This window comes from Atractosteus spatula, chromosome 5, assembly GCF_055471065.1.
Source record: "Atractosteus spatula isolate fAtrSpa1 chromosome 5, fAtrSpa1.hap1, whole genome shotgun sequence".
NCBI lineage: Eukaryota > Metazoa > Chordata > Actinopteri > Semionotiformes > Lepisosteidae > Atractosteus > Atractosteus spatula.
Genome location: NC_142710.1, coordinates 32,096,171 through 32,112,514, shown reverse-complemented (window position 1 = coordinate 32,112,514; position 16,344 = coordinate 32,096,171). Strand labels below are relative to the sequence as shown.

At 34.6% G+C, this 16,344-nt stretch overlaps 1 protein-coding gene across 1 annotated transcript in view; it reads left to right on the top strand.

The window, feature by feature from the left end:
* The first annotated feature begins 1,504 nt into the window (after positions 1-1,504).
* Positions 1,505-16,344, top strand: part of ret (ret proto-oncogene receptor tyrosine kinase) — a 44,631-nt gene continuing 29,791 nt past the window's right edge. The window contains exon 1 of the mRNA XM_088916503.1: positions 1,505-1,562. Within this exon, the coding sequence (XP_088772629.1) occupies positions 1,505-1,562 (58 nt within the window). The remainder of the gene's footprint in view (positions 1,563-16,344) is intronic.

Below are 16,344 nucleotides of genomic sequence, written 5' to 3'. Positions count from 1 at the left end.
AGAATATGTGTGATGGTGAATGTACAAGGGCAGTTATCCTTCCTCCACCCAGAGGGTGAAAATGAACAAGTATGCTTGAGGCATACTTGGCTGAACCATTAACAAACCCTTGAGCTGACTCTGGATCACAGTTTTCAAAGTGTAACTTGACTTGTTAAGTGAAGACAGCAAAACTACTTCTGGTTGAAGGTAAAACATGACTCTTGACATGCTCTGCAGTTGCCACTTATCTATGTCCTCTGTAATGGCCACATAGTAGTCACCCACTGCTGTAATTGACTCAAGCTAAACGTCTCTCACAAATGTGTACTTGGATATGGTTTGGCTAAATTACTCATTTACTGTACATGTTGTAATTTCTATTCCTTTGTGTAACAAACCTGATGCCAGCAGCACTGAGTATGGGTTCCCTTTGGGAGCCTGTTCCTAACAGCATCCTCCTTCATTCAGTTACAGTAGTTGCTGCACTGAGAAAAGAGTAAATAGGAACTTATCAAGCTGCTCAGGAGAATGTATCAGGCATGTGCCATACCTCAGTGTGGCCATGTACTGTACCATTTTCAGCTACCCGTTGCTTCATGTCACGTGTGACGTCATTCAGAATATTTACTGCCAATTCCAGCAATGAGCTGTCTGTATGACGACATACTGTATGTTGCTCAGAATGATAGCAGCGCAGTCAAGTCATGTTTTCACTTTTCAATCTAAAAATGTTTCCGATCCATGTTTCTGATCTGGTCTCGTTGAAGGCTTTCATACAACTACAGTACATAAGTATGTTTTAGATACTTTACTATATTGCAGCTGTTTGCAGAAATTGACCGATACAGAGTTCGATTAAATTCATAGTTTCTTTTGGAATTTAATCACGAGATTGTACTAAGGTTACGACTTTGTGTTTTTAATGTATACATCTGGGTGCAAGACCAAAAAAAGACGGCACTCTATTTAAAGCACGTGTTTATATACCTGTATACAGTATGTTAAGATACGAAAAATCGCTTTATTTATCTTGAGTCACCTTAATTCGATCCTCCAAAAAATAAATTATGTTTCTGTATCAATAGTATACGTATAACCGTTTAAAAAATAACTTCTTTGAACTTCGCTCTAACTTCATTAATGAGTTAAAAAGACAGGGGTCCTGTTGCCTTTTTGTCCTCGCTCCACCATCTCAATCTCACAGTCTCTCTCCCTCACGCTCATCCATTACTTGATCCAATCGCTCACTCAGGGCTCCACCAGCAGGACCGGAAAAATACCTCTCAACATCAGCTCCATTTGAACCTCCCCCTGCATCTCTTTCAGTTCGCGAAGCAGTGAACATAGCAGTGCCCATCCTATCGACGGCAATGGGACAGCCAGGTTAAGGACTGTTTCTATTTTTCGCCTTGCTTCGTAACACAAAACCTGACGCCTTTTAACATATTTCAACTAATTTACTTTAAAAGGAACTGCTTATGAACTGCTAAGCTGTAGGATTTAAAATATCAATAACACAACTATGGGGGGAGCGTTCTGTTTCAGTGGCAGGACTTTGTTCTTTCTGCTTGTTTGCAAAGGTAAGATTTATTCCCTTTGTGTATTTGCTGGGCATTGTCGTATGAGGCAATCGTGACAAGTCTTTTAAAGCTGGATATTTGAACAGTTGCTTATTTATTGCATTTTTGTAACTGTGAAGAAGTTGCACCAATGCTTGTTAATTCATACAGTAAGTGCACCTGTAAAATAATCTCAAAAACACGTCCATGCGTCCATTGCAGAGCAGTTAACTAGTTTAAATGTATACATCGAATCACCTCAAATTAACTTTAAATACTATCTGTTTATTATATCTCGATGCCTGTCTATAATAATAAACAATTTAGATAAGAGCTAAACGTAATTACACACAAAGCCAAAAGCTAAAGCTTTATAGACTAGTTTTGTCAAGAAAAACGACAAATCATAAATTATTTTTAAAAATGAATTTTGGCGTTATCATACAAATCTTTGTTATTGGTGTTTTGAGTGTAGTCTACTGTACACGGTGGTCATGTTGAAATAATTAGATTACCGAATGTTTTTGTTCTGACTTAAAGTTGTAAGTGTAGCTTCCCAGCTAACCAAATAACTAGTTGGCAACACCAAAAAAGTTGCAACTTAGGACAGAAGTGCGACACTGCAAATTTGTTCCTCAGCATCCAGGAGATGTTGTGGAAAGATTTTTGCAATCGTGTCACAGTAAAAACATAATAACGCTGCTGCTGCAGAGACCACTTGCCAGCTCGGTATTTTGTAAAATTCATAACAATGGATATAAAAAACCCAGCTACCGTCTTCTAAAAAACATACAGCCAGAAGTTTTATAACACATCTATAATGCTCTTAAAGGTCTGATAACCAAAAGCTTCCGGGTATTTTGTAAACGCCTTGCTAATGAATTTTGACAAACGTAACCGAGTCACAGCCTTTAAGCAACATTTAGAAATGTGTATAAACTGGGTCTGTATTAGTCACAATTGTCTCAAGTGTAAAAAAAAAAAGAAGAAAGCACTCAGATCACTGTTAAAATCATTTAAGCAGCAGTGCCCATAAGAATCAAGTTACAAATACATTTTCTTCACTATTAAGGAGAAAGCATTAAGAAAACACTATACTGTACATTTGTAACTCATAATTCCAGGAAATAACCATTTGCAATGCCAATTTTTTATTGAGATGATTACATTTTAAGTGATAATACAGTAGTTATCGTAAAAGTAATAACACTATCTTTAATTTCAGAAGTTCCATTAGCTATTAAAAACCAAACAAAGTGAGCATGTATTCACTCTGTTTCTTATTTATTTAGTAATTGAGAATTGCAAAAGAATCCATACTGAACTTAGATTCCAATTCTGAATATTTAAATGAACAGTAATTTACAGGATATCAAGTTAAATTGCAGTGTTCTAATGATATTCTAATGTAAAAAAAGTTACCAATTTTGAATCAACTACTGAAGCATTGACCAGACATTGATGTATAGAGGTGATAAATGAGACTTCAGCATCAAAATCAAATACATGCTACATTCTACACCAATTCCTAAAAAAGGACATGCAAGTAGAGCTGATGTTGTTTCCTATTACTACATACTTTTCGTGTTCCTTGGAAGTTAAATTAACATTAACAGGTCATAATCAGGAGAAAAGAACAAAGGAAATATTTAACATCGTCTTCAAAGTGATCTCTGAACACAATGCATTACTGTTTAAGGTTCATGAGGTTATTTTCTTGTAGGACAAAATAATGTCTCTTTTCTCCTCAGAGACCCCTGTCTTAGTCTTACATTCAAACATTTCATTTTAATTTGAACGTGCAGTTGAAAAACTGAGAAATCTGGTAAATGGAGAACCATAGAGAAGCACAATGTACTGCAGGTTATAGGAAATACCAGTAAGTATTAGATATATAACATTTTAACCATTCAGAAAGACTGATTGTTTGTTTAATTGTTTCTAAAATCATTTTAAAAAATCACATTGCAATGCACTTTGTGTAGTTTCTCTAAGACCAACAGCAAAATTATGGAAGAAGAACAGTCATACCTGTACACACTTGTAAATCAGTATACCAGTAGGAGGACGCCATACACAGCCTCTGAACCTTTCAACTTAAAATGCATTTCAGATGCATTTTCCCCAGCTGTAGGATACCCATTCATTTCACACTGAAAGACTTTGTCTTCACTCAGGATTGTATGAAATGCAGGATAGGCTATGCTATACATCCAAACTTGATTGCAGGAACAAAAGACAGGAGTTCCACTTAGAAATTACATGCACAGTGTAGTTTACAGTTTATATTTTTAGCATAAAACCAATATGCTGCTGCAACCATAATTTCTTGCACTTCTAAAACTAGCATTAATGAGTAACAAGCTTTTAAAAAGTGAAAAGATTTTTCTTTGTTACCAGCACAGAGTTTGCTTACTAGAGTGCTTGGGCTCTGCAAGTATCCCACCGTTTGTGACTTGTTTAATTGTTTTATTTTATTTCTTACTTTAATTAACTTATGAAGACTGCCCTTGGTTAGAAGAAGCACTGCCTGCATGTTATATCCCTTGTTCGGTAAATTCCACCATTTGATATGAAACTGTCTTCCATGCTCGTGGCAGTTATAGCACGTGGCATGACTGGCAAGCTCTCCATACAAGTAGAACAAAAAAGACACAACTAGGACTGGGAGTGTTTGCAAGGGAACCCCACATTTTCTGGAAATGCAATTCAGTCATGACCTGCAAAAGACTTTTTTGTTAATTTTTGTGAACGTCTTATTCTGCCTTATTTTTTATGTTTCAGTAATTGTTCGAGAAATATAGTAGTATTTAAGAAGGACTTGAAACTATACAAAAAATAAAATCCAAATTTCCCACATAAGAATGAAATATCTCTTTCTCTTTTTAGTAAAAAATTCAAATCACTAGTCTTTTTTATCCATTAGGTCAAGGTGCTATGGACTTCGCAGGATTTCCTTTTTACCTTCTAGCTAGACATACTGAAAAAGACATTTTCTTCATTAAGTGCAATGTGGGCGGAGAGTGTTCTAACTGACAAGAATCAATTCATGATACTATAATGATTACAAATAAATTGTAAGTGTTTGTGGTTAATTTTATATCTGTACTCGAAGAATATTTTCAAAGACTTCTAGTCAAGCTTCCTAGTCAAACAGTCAGAAATAAGCTTTTCTTTAGTACGTTGTCTCAACATTGGTGTATGACAATACTTTTAGGAAGGGTCTGGTATACGAATGCTTCTTTGCTGAACTTTGCCTAGAAGATGCATCTTGGTTGGTATAGAATTGGCGTATTTCATTTACAAATTAATGTGAATGTTTGTTGCGGTAGTAAATGGCTTATTTTCAGTTTGTTTCTCTCTAAAATGAAAAAGCAAGTAGATGTAATTCAAAATATAACAACTTTTCCTTTTATATAATAATGTTATTCTAATGATCTTCCAAAATTCTTAATTTCTTCAACCTTTTTTTTTGTTTATGGTTTGTGATAAAACTGTTCAGTAGTCATGTTACTGCTACAGTACGGATGGTCCCGGTAAAAAATGAAAACTATGTTTTCTCCCAGTTAAATTGTCAAAGAATTAAAGGCCAAAGCTTATGTGTATTGTGTGTGTGTATGTATTCTGTTTCAAATAGTGTAATATTTTGCTTTGTCCAATAGGAAATGACAAGGCTTGTGTGTTTTGCATCACATACTAATGTTAAGAAAACATTAGGTACCACTTTTGTGGCTGTACTGAGCAAATTACACGCTCATTAAATGTGTGCTTGAAAAAGCTAAAAAGGGTTCTTACGCAGAATCTGAATCAAACTCTTTTATTAATCCATCCTAAACAAAGCCTTCCAGATCAGAGCAACATGGTAAGCAGGTGTGCAGCAGGTGCAATGGACCCAGTGCAAACAGAAAGTGTTTGTCTGGCAAAGAAAAAAGAAGCTGGTAGTAAAATAATAGGGCATCCGGCCTTGATAGCAGATAAAAGGTAAACAGCCTCATTATAAGATACAGGGTTCTTATCAGTAGTTCTCTAAAATAGATATCCAGTGATATTTCTTGACTGAAAATACTGAATAGAATATTGTGTACATTTTGACACTTGAAAAAATGAGGTAGTCTACCTACAGTGTACATTTGTGAACTGGAAACTAGTTTCGTATGCTCACTATACGGAGTTTTAAATACTGAAAGTGTAACTTTAATGTAATAATTCTATGGTCCAGCATCTGTAACAATCTATTTTATGATCTTAGATCTTATAAGCTATCGGTTTTCATCTTTAGATTAAAAATACAGTCTTTATAGGAGAAGTTGGCTGTCTTACCATGAAGTAATAACTTCACGGCTCCTCTGTGTTTTTGAAAACAGTATTAATAAAGATTTTCAATTTGGGAGTGGTGACAGTGTTTGGACTGTAATGTAATAGTAGAAGTTAATTTCTACACTGAAAAGTAAACAGATAAATGCAACATTTTGTCTGTTGAGGCCTCCTCAGGTGTAATGGAAAAAAAGGAAAAGCTGAAAGTTTTCAGCTATTAGAAAATACAACTACAGTCACTGTTGGGGGCTCACCTGAGGTCATTTTATACTATTACAAAGCTTATAAAGGAGGCCAATCCATTTTTATTATTATTGCATTTAGTATCAAAACACTTAATTTTCCAAGAACCTTATGGAAGCATTTGTGTTAACTTTATCCCCCTTCATTCACACACTGAAACTGGGAAGCTTGAAGTTCTTATCAAATGCAGGACCAAGTTAGCCTGAATTAGTTCTTTGTTAGCTAAGCCATGTCAGAAAGCATCTTCATAGGGTTGACCTATTTTATTACTCAAAAGTCTCTTTTAAGTGATTTTATGTTTGTTTGGATAATCCCTTTTCTAGCTTGACTGCATTTGAATGGGAAATATTTTGATCATCTGTCATTCTTTTTTGGTTTGATTTCTTTTTGTTTAAAAGCATTAAAACAGCCCCTTCAAGACATGAACTGTGCTATCTCTAGATTTTTTAATATACATTGGGGTCTAAGCAACTGTGCACATTCAGTGCTGAAACCCTTTACAGTTCAGATGTTTTTTTTTTGTAGAGGTTATTTGTTTATTTTGTTTTGCCTGATGAATGAGGTAACGGACGATAACTTTACCACTTTTTATCTTCTCATTACATTTAATCTATTGGATACTGAGATGTTATTTTGTAAGGATCTAAGAATATTTAACAAGATGGGACCATTTGGCTATTCTAGCTGATTTGGTTTTGTGAAGCTAATTCATCTGAGGACCTCATCCAGCTCGTTACTCCTACAATTCATTGGGTAAAGATGTGTTTCTTGTTCTTAGTTTTAAATGCACTTGTGGTTCATGTTTCACTGTTAATTCTAGACATCCACTGGATTGACTTTTCAATCAATGCCTTTTAGGATTTTGAATACTTGTATCCATTTCTGTCATAGTGTTTTGAGACTAAAGAGATTCTATTCTTTCACCAATCCAAAGTAAGATATTACTTTGAAAGTGGGAATGATTCTGGATGGTCTTCTCTAAAGTACACCAAAAGTGTACAAAATATTCTTGAGGCAAGGTGCATTGCACAGTTCTAACAGAACATTCATTGATTTACTTTATTGTATACTTTTAACTATGTATTTGAACTTTTGTTTGCCTTTTTAATTGCTTCACTTAATGTGTAAAGCTACAGTGTGCATATCCACCCAAAATAATGGTGTTTGAAAATTGAATAGAAGCAGTAACACTTTTTTATTTGGATGGATGTGTGGATCTCCATATAGTCACAACAGTATTACTCTAGCTTTTCTTCTCACAGACTGAATGCCTTACCCTTATTCTATTGGAGCATTCAACCATACGTTTTGACTCAAACTTTGGCATATTGTCTTTAATCATTGCAAACACTGACTTTTGCACTCTATGCCTCATCTGATGTAATGTTTTAACTCTTCTCAGACTTCTTGTTGTCTGCCTTCTGATGATTAGTCATATACAGTAATCTGATGTGCAAATATGCAATAATGCAGGAAAACATGAAATTTAGTATGCTTCTGGAACAACTGTGGAGTATGTAAAGAAAATGAGATCACAAGTCAAGCAAGGAAGGTTTCCAGTAAATTAATATTTCTGCATATTCACAAGCTGTAGAACAAAGAGAATATTGTATTTACAGTAGTAACATACTGTATCACATACAAAATATTGATTTATAGGCTGCAGGGAGTGGATTCTCATTTATATCAGCAGTGCAAGTCTCCGAGGGACAAATGCACACTACAAAGCACCAAATTTAAAACATGGTTTGGTAAAAGATTTTTTTAGAAAAATCAGAAGTGTTCAATTTACAGATTTGACTTGAAAATCAAATCACTGATGAGTAAGCATGGCAACACTGAAAAACACACTAAATAAGGTTGACTTTAATGGCACGCTACCACTTACAGTAGCTTTATCCTTCTGACCAGCTGCCATATCGTTACTTGAAGACCATTTGAAGTCAGCAATGATATGACTCAAAGATGGGAAACAAGGAGAGTAATTGGGAAAGGATAGGATGTGATATCAGTGTCAAGGACTAGATAAACTGCATCATAAATGGAAGCAGAAGTATACTAATCCCACTGGCAGCAACAGAAAATCACTATCCCTGTGTTACAAATTCTCATAGCGTGCAGGGAAACTGTCTTTGTTTTTTTATTTATAACTACAATCAAACTTTCAAAACTTGCACTAGGTAATAACAAGATCTCCCAAATTAACAACTCCAATGTACTCTTTGGTTGTATAGCAGGTAGTGGTTGTTACCTACATGTAGCCAGTATTTATCCAAAATATTTTTTTTATCACATGGAGTAGTATAAACCTGTATGTCAACTTAGTGTTGATTACTTTTCCTGCAATAAAAGTTCAGGGAAAATAAGAGCTTGAACCCATTTATTCATTCATTTTCTAAACCACTTTATCCAGTATAGGGTTGTGGGTGATGCTGGAGCCTAATCCTTACCTGCAACGGGTACAAAGTGGAATACACTTTGGATGGAAAACCATTCCATTGCAGGGCTCACACAGACAGAAATACACATACTCACACCAGGGCCCACTTTATAGAAGCCATTTACCATGCCAGTACATCTTTGGACTGTGAGAGTGAAGTGGAATACCCAGAGGAAACCCACTCAAATATACAAACTCCATGCAGATGGCACCCAAGGAATTAAACCCAGCTCCCCAGTGAGCATGAACCCAATGAAATAAAACATACATTGGCCTAGACCTGTGCAATAGATATTTTATATGGGTGGTGACTAAGTTAGTTTGATAGGAACTGTTTAAATCTAAAATTCTTTCTGAATTCAGAATCTAATATCATACCATGACCTAAGCAAGCAGTGCAGAAATGAGGAAACCCTTAATATGTGACTGAAATTGTCTCATGTCACCAGTGATCTCTGTGTGTTTGAGGGGATACATTTGCATCATATTTGTGGGCACAAGTCATTGGCTTTTAGTTTACAATGCAGTGCTATAAAGAGGTCCCATGGTGTTAAAGGGTATTATCTTTTCTCATGCTCTCTGTCAAGTTATTTTCAAGTGGTCAGTGATGCATGACATGTTTGACCAGTCGTTTACATAACTGGGCAATGTAGAAGTTGAGATATGGAATCTAAGCCTTGTAGCTTTTTTTCCTTATATCCTGGAATCATATGTATGCACTTTTCACAACAGACTCTTCTGAGTATTCCTGTTATTTGCTATGTCCATTCTTAAAAAGTATTTTCTAATTAAAAACAAAAAATAACTTTTCAGCATCTACCAGATAATACAATTAATATGGCAATTAATAAAAATGGAACTGCTAGAAGAAAATCCAAGCTTTTCAATGGACATCACGTAACACATTATCTCTGAAAACCCATATTTTAAAAAAAAGGTATAAGACCTTTAATCTTTTAATGAATACAGTTTTTAAACAGCCTTACATATAGTTCTAATGTAAAGGTCCTTGAGGGTTTCATAATCATAGTTCATGTTTCTATGCCAGGATTCATATTGTCAGCCTGCTAGATTTGCAACTAACATTATTACAACCATTGTAACAACAATATTGGGAAATCTGTATGTTTAATAGAGAATCAGTTAAAGGCCTCCATTTTCATTTTAGTTTAGTTTTGGAGGTAAAATAAGTGAACAAATGCAATTTATTTTTTTATTGAGATACAATTATGATTAAGACTCTGTTGTAATAACAAAATGCACACCATGTTTTCATGGTTTTTTCAACACCACCAACAGTAACATGAGCAAAGTCAGTTTACAAAGCTTTCAGATGTTCAAAACTAAATTGAACAAAATTCAAAGGATCTGTTAAAACTTAGTTAGAGAGCAATCCCTCATTTGTGTACTTCAAACCCTGCAATGATACATATATGTATCAATATAACAGCGTGTCTCCATGCTAAATGAGGCAATATGGCTTGCAATTAATTTCAGAGTGTGTTAAGGTCAACACTGAAGTAGGTTAAGTACTAGGAGATGAAGCTCACATCGTGTTTCCTGTGGCTGTGCCAAACTACAGTCACTACCTCTGTTTATCTTCGTCAATAATACTTTTTTTATCCACTATTATAAAAAATATCAAGTTAAAAGGTTAATCCCTTCTGATAACTTAACTATCTGTGTTATATTCAGCTCCACAAATACAGTAGTTACATTATTGTACAATAAACTGCTTTGCCGATAATAGAAAGTAGCATTAGCATGACATAATCTGATATTAGAATGTGCTTCAGATTCACTGACTAATCCATTTTATCCCATCATCAACTCTCAGGAGAATGGCCTCATATTGTTTGTCTGGGGATATGACGGTATACATTGGCGTAATCACAGGCAACATTTCCAAAAGTATGCAGTTAATGCATTTTTAATTTATTTTTATTCATTTGAGGAATTTATCATTCTCACTTTTTTAATCAATAATCATTACTGTTATAAAGTCATGTCATGCATGTTGGTAGAAATCAGACATCTGAAAGTGACCCTTGCATCTTTTCCTGCTCTCAGTCACACATAATCAGTCCAGAGTTCCTCACATTTGTACCCCCGCTAGGGCCATATTGAGACAGTGAGGTTTAGATTCCTACGGTGTGCCATATGGTACTGTTCATTTGCACACAACTGTGTGGAAGAACTGTCTGCAAGTGGGAAAGAGTGCAAAACAGATCCAGGGTCAGTTACAGTAGTGTTGTAAAAGAGAAGAGATTATAGATTAAGAGAATTGAATGTCCAACATTATTGATAGTACAGTAGAAGTAATTAAAATAGTAAACTTTTTTCTAAATACAGTCAAAAACAAATACTTCTTGTCCAGGATTTCATTATGTGCCTGGGGGTTTTAATACTAGCATTAGCTACATGTAAATATTTGTATCTTTCAAACTGGGCTAAACCTCTGAATTTTACAAGCTAACACTGTACTTGTACATGAATCACAAATGGAGAAGAATGTAGTTACTAGTTGTATATATTTGCTCTGGCTTGTATTCATAGATTTGTTTAATCCACTTTAATCGCTTCACTAGTCAATAGGAAATATTTAAATTTTTGTTCCAAACGGATGAAATAACAGTTGAGGGCCAGAGTGCTGGATCAAGGCCTTCCTAATGGTCCTTCTACTGCCTAGCCTATCTACTGCAACACTGCTCATCACAACCTCATTAGCTTCCGCAAGTACTCAAAAAAAAAAAGCTTGGCTTCAAATTCTGTATATTAATTGGGGTCTAGACCTGGCTGGAATGAAGTATCTCACCATGCTAAGAGCAAGACTCTTAGTGTCAAGGTTCTCACTTATGCCTACCTTGTAGCCATGAGCTGACTCCATGAAAACTTGCCCTTCTAATTTAAAACAGAAATTAAAACATTTGGACCTACTCTACTTGAACAAAATATTTTTGTTTTGTCATATATATGTTATCTGAGTTTTTCAAATGCAACAAAATACATTTTTTCTCCATTTGAATATGAGTGTTTGATTGAAAATTCAAGATCTATTTGGAGTTTCACATGGTGGGGTGAAAGAAAATGGAAAATCCAGCAGTTCAGGGGGGTGACTATAGAGTATATTAAAAGACACTGTGTTTGGAAAACTTTGATAAGAGAAATCACTAGTTTACATGTTTCCTCTATTGGTGTCCCTTAATAGAAGTACTGTATCTACATGAACGCCTTTGCTTTGAGCTGATAAGATGTAAAGATGGATTGCTTCTTGGAGAAAGGGGGAGGGGGGTCTTACTGCCTTTTTACAAAGAAGTAATTTAATTCTTCTTCCACTTAGACCAAATGAATCTTTAAACAGTACAACACCGACACATTGTCGAAGAGCGAGTCAGTGTTTGTACCTACAGTATGTCCTGGCATATCTACCATGGTAACTTTTTTGAAAGTAAAGGATTCAGTTAGCTCTGAAAATAATTGCAAAGATGTTTCAGCCCCAAATTCTAGGCAAAATATAATCTAGTGTTGCCTGGATCCAGGGACATACACAACCTGTTTATTAAAAGGGAAAACTTTAGGTATTTGATCACCAGTGAAGAACACTATATCAGAGAAGTAGAATAATTATTATTCCAAATTAATCCAAATTTCTCATTCAAGAAATTTTAAGGTTTATATGCTGAATAATAGTACTGCATATATATTATTTTTATAATTATAAACAATAGCACCTTGTAATAAAGAAAAATAAAATCTTTGGTCTCTCTTTGCTCCCTTTTTGCACATACTGTAAGTGGTTGGTAATGATTATTGCGCGTTTATAATGTAGAATCTTTTTATTTGCAGATATTAATTTAGCTTTTAAAAATAATATCAGTGAGCTAGGTTTAAGCATAGTATGTCAAAACTTTCTTGAATTTCAAAGTTTATTAACAATCAGACCTGTGTAACCCAACACTTTACTAAATAACCTTGTGAGTAAAGTGTAGCATAGTTTATCTGCTGTTGTTTGAAATCTATAAAAGCAGGTGTTCTCATTTAATTGTCTGTAAAATTATTTATTCCTCCTCAATGTCATGTAAATGTAATTCTCTGAAATGATTAATCTTATTAAATAGCTGAAAACATATATAATAGGATCTCTCATGATTTAAATGTTCCATTTTCTTTTAAAATAAACTAATATTACTTATTACTTAATTAATTAAATGGGTTCCCATTTCAGTTCTATTTTTTATAGAGGGACCTCTTTGAAGTATGTCTGCATTTTAGTTTTGCAATCCTAAATTATGCTTGTTGTGAAATAAGTCACATAACTGATAAACATCAGAGCATTATTGAATCTAGAGACCAAACTTCAAACAAAACCATGTGTATCGTATCTGCCATTATTTATTTGGGATCACTGTAAGCTCTATCTTTAATTTCAGGAACTTTGGCATGCATCAGAAAAAAAAAACTCCATAGCTTTCAGTGGTGGCTCTGTAATATGTACAACTAAAACTGGTAATGATTAATGCTTTGTAGAAGTCACTGAGGCACTTAGACTTTACTGTTTTTTCTTAAATGTACAGTATGCCTTTGCCAGGTGATAAACTAATGAACATTTTTTCTGATTAATTTGTATTTTCAATATCAATTCAAATTTTATTACGGAAATGTATATTTATTGAGGCCTTAGGAGAAAAATGGATTGGTTGCTTTTGACATTCACATACAGTATACTCAATTACCCATGAAGTTTTACTTCTTTAAAGAAATACAGGTGACATTTTGTCCCAAGGGTTGGTTAAACTTACAAGGACCAATTCATCAACTTCAGACAGCTTCTCTTTTTTTTTAAATGTAGCCCTCATCTGCTGAAACACATTCAACAAAGTAAACCTGTGAATTCAGCAGCCTTCCTGAGCCAGCGGTGTGCCAGAGCAGTGCCATATACAGTACAGTAGCAGCAATCATTACATTAGCTTCCAGCAAACAAGAGTGAGAATTTGCCAATGGTCAAAGCAACTTGCAGAATTATAGTAAAGGTAATGCCTTCCATTGTGGTACTGAGAGAAGGAGAAGCAGGGATCATAGAAGGACATTACCTGGAATTAATTTGATGTGATAGGTTTACGCAAAATGGAAGTTATTAAATGAAGTTTGGGAGGGATAACAACAACAAGTCAATCTCACACAGGTGTTCCTAATCATTACAGAAATTAGCTATACAGTATATTGACCAAAACACATCCCTTTGCATTTGACTCAAGCATCCCTCCTTCACCCCATCTCCACCTTGCAGTTACCACTTGGTTCACTCAGTCTGAATGGGGATCAAAATTGCTTATCCTATGGCCAGGAGGCTACCCATTAACCAGGAAGGTTAAGCCAAACCTATCTCACCTGTACTACAAACAATCACAAAGCATTCAATTCTTGGATGTTCTTGTCCCTAGTGAATAATAGTTCAGAACAGGAAGGTGTGGATCAAGATTTAATCAATTGAATCTACATGTCTTGAATCTACATGTCTTGTGAACAGGAACAGGACAGTCATGACAGACCTAATGTAATAAACTATATGCATTCTTTTCCAAACCAGTTCAGTATTGTAACTTGTTAGATGTTAAATATCTTACTGCTAATGATTTATGGAAATCACTAGCAGTTTTAAAAGAAAATATTTTTTTTAAAAACAAGAACATAATTTGTGGGGGAAAATATTAGTAGAAAACTTAACATTTACAGACCGGTTTAATTTTTGAAGTCTCAGCAAACTTGCATGTAGGATCAGTAATTAGATGCAACAGATCCCAGCTCAGATCATAAGATGGGCTGCCTCCTATACAAAGAATAAACACATAAGACTTCTTTATTTTTTTATACAATACATATACCTGTATATACAGTATACAGTATGTACAGTATATGTTATGTACTGTATATTAGAAGTACAATTGAATACTTCTGTGTTTCAGTGTTTATTAATGGTTATCAAATTTTCAAATTATATTTCTGCAAGGCGTCTCACACTGCAAAGGCTGATATAATTTGTATATAATGCTTCAAGAGCAAAACAAATGTGATAAAATTAGAATGGAGATCATTTTTGTGGTAGAATAGTGGAAGTAAAGGATTAGGTCCTTTTAGCTAATTTCAGCCAAGGGAAGGTTATATTAATACTATCCACACACACACCTCACACCAACAAACACACACAACATGTGAATAAAAGGGGATACGAGTTTGGTGAAATGGAGCAAACTTGGTGACCCTTCCATAGAGAAATTACAGTACGTGGTGCAACAAGAGAAGGTATATTAGATAATCGAAGAACAGCACAGACGTATGAGAAATACAAATTAGATGAAGAAATAAAAGGGCAGAATATACATCATAAAGCTTTCTAAACTCTGTGCCACTTAGCGTAGCAGAAAATCTAACCCAGTTTCCAAAGAGTTGGACAGAGCCTGCAGAGCATCCATCTCCCTGAGGGAAAATTCCCTAAGGCGGCCTGACAATGCTGGAATGTCTGTTCTGTTGGCACAATTTTTATGTGTCTCATTACTCACATGGGCTCTTTCAGGTTTAATTTTGGCACAGTCTGCTGTATTATATAACTGAATGGCACATCTTATTTTGTGATAATCTCATTCACTAAATTTCTCATGTTCTCACACGTAGACTGCCTTCAGTGATTAAACAAAGTTTTTTTTTTCTTCTGTAAATGAGTTGCATTTTGTTACAGGTAGTAAACCTGTTTATTTCATGGTGTAATTTTTATGAATTCCCTGCAGAGTTAAAACTGAAGATGTATGAGCTGGAATACTGTAACTGTTAAAATGAATCATTCCAGATTCTGTTTCATGTTGCTTGTAGAAAAGTCCTCTACACATACACCAACAGTTCAATCTTTGAAAAAATAATCTGGAATGTAACATTTTTTGCTTATTTGCAAGAAAGCTCATAATGCTTATTTACAATGAGTCTAATGTCCTGTGTTGCATACTGTTTGTAGATCCAGTTACTGCAATTATACATGAAGTAAATACTATAATAAGGCAATTATAGTCAGTTAATCACATTGGCAAAACACATTAAAAGATGCAGATTATGCTGGATCTAATTACTTTCAATTATTTCATTAATTCACACTGTTGTGAATTATGAAAGTGTGTGATTGACTATATTGTAATAGACCCTGAAAGTATATGTGGAACAATATTGTCATCAACCTACATGATCATCTTTTCTGTTCTTCAGCAACAGAGTTCAAGGCCACCTGACATGACTTGTACTGTAAATATATATGAGATGGCATTGTGTCAGCCTTCAGTATATTTAAGCTTGTAAGAAAATGCTACATCATCACTACAGTTGTGTCATAAGCATTAAGGTGACAGGAAGGTATTTTGTTTTCTTGGTACTGCATATTTTTATGGTACATGCTTGATTTTGTGTGTCTTATACCTGTTCCAGAGTAAGAAGAAATATCTGCTTATGTCTTCTTTCGGGGTGTTTATTTGCTTATTTCTATGTGCCAACTAGCATGTTTAGTAATGGATTTTATATAGAGCAAAACAAACTAGCATTTTCTTAATTCTAAACACTTTTATGTTAACCCAAAACCCCCATACTTTCTTTAAAAAATCCCATGAATCATTAAATGCCTGTTCATTATTGCATTGTTTTTAAGATCAATCAGTTTTAAACCAAATAGTGAGAAGTGCATAAGTGCTGTAAAGGTTGCCATGAAAAAGGATGTGTGTGAATTGAGAAGTATTATCAATCAAGGCCTCTAATGAACAAAGCCATTGCCAA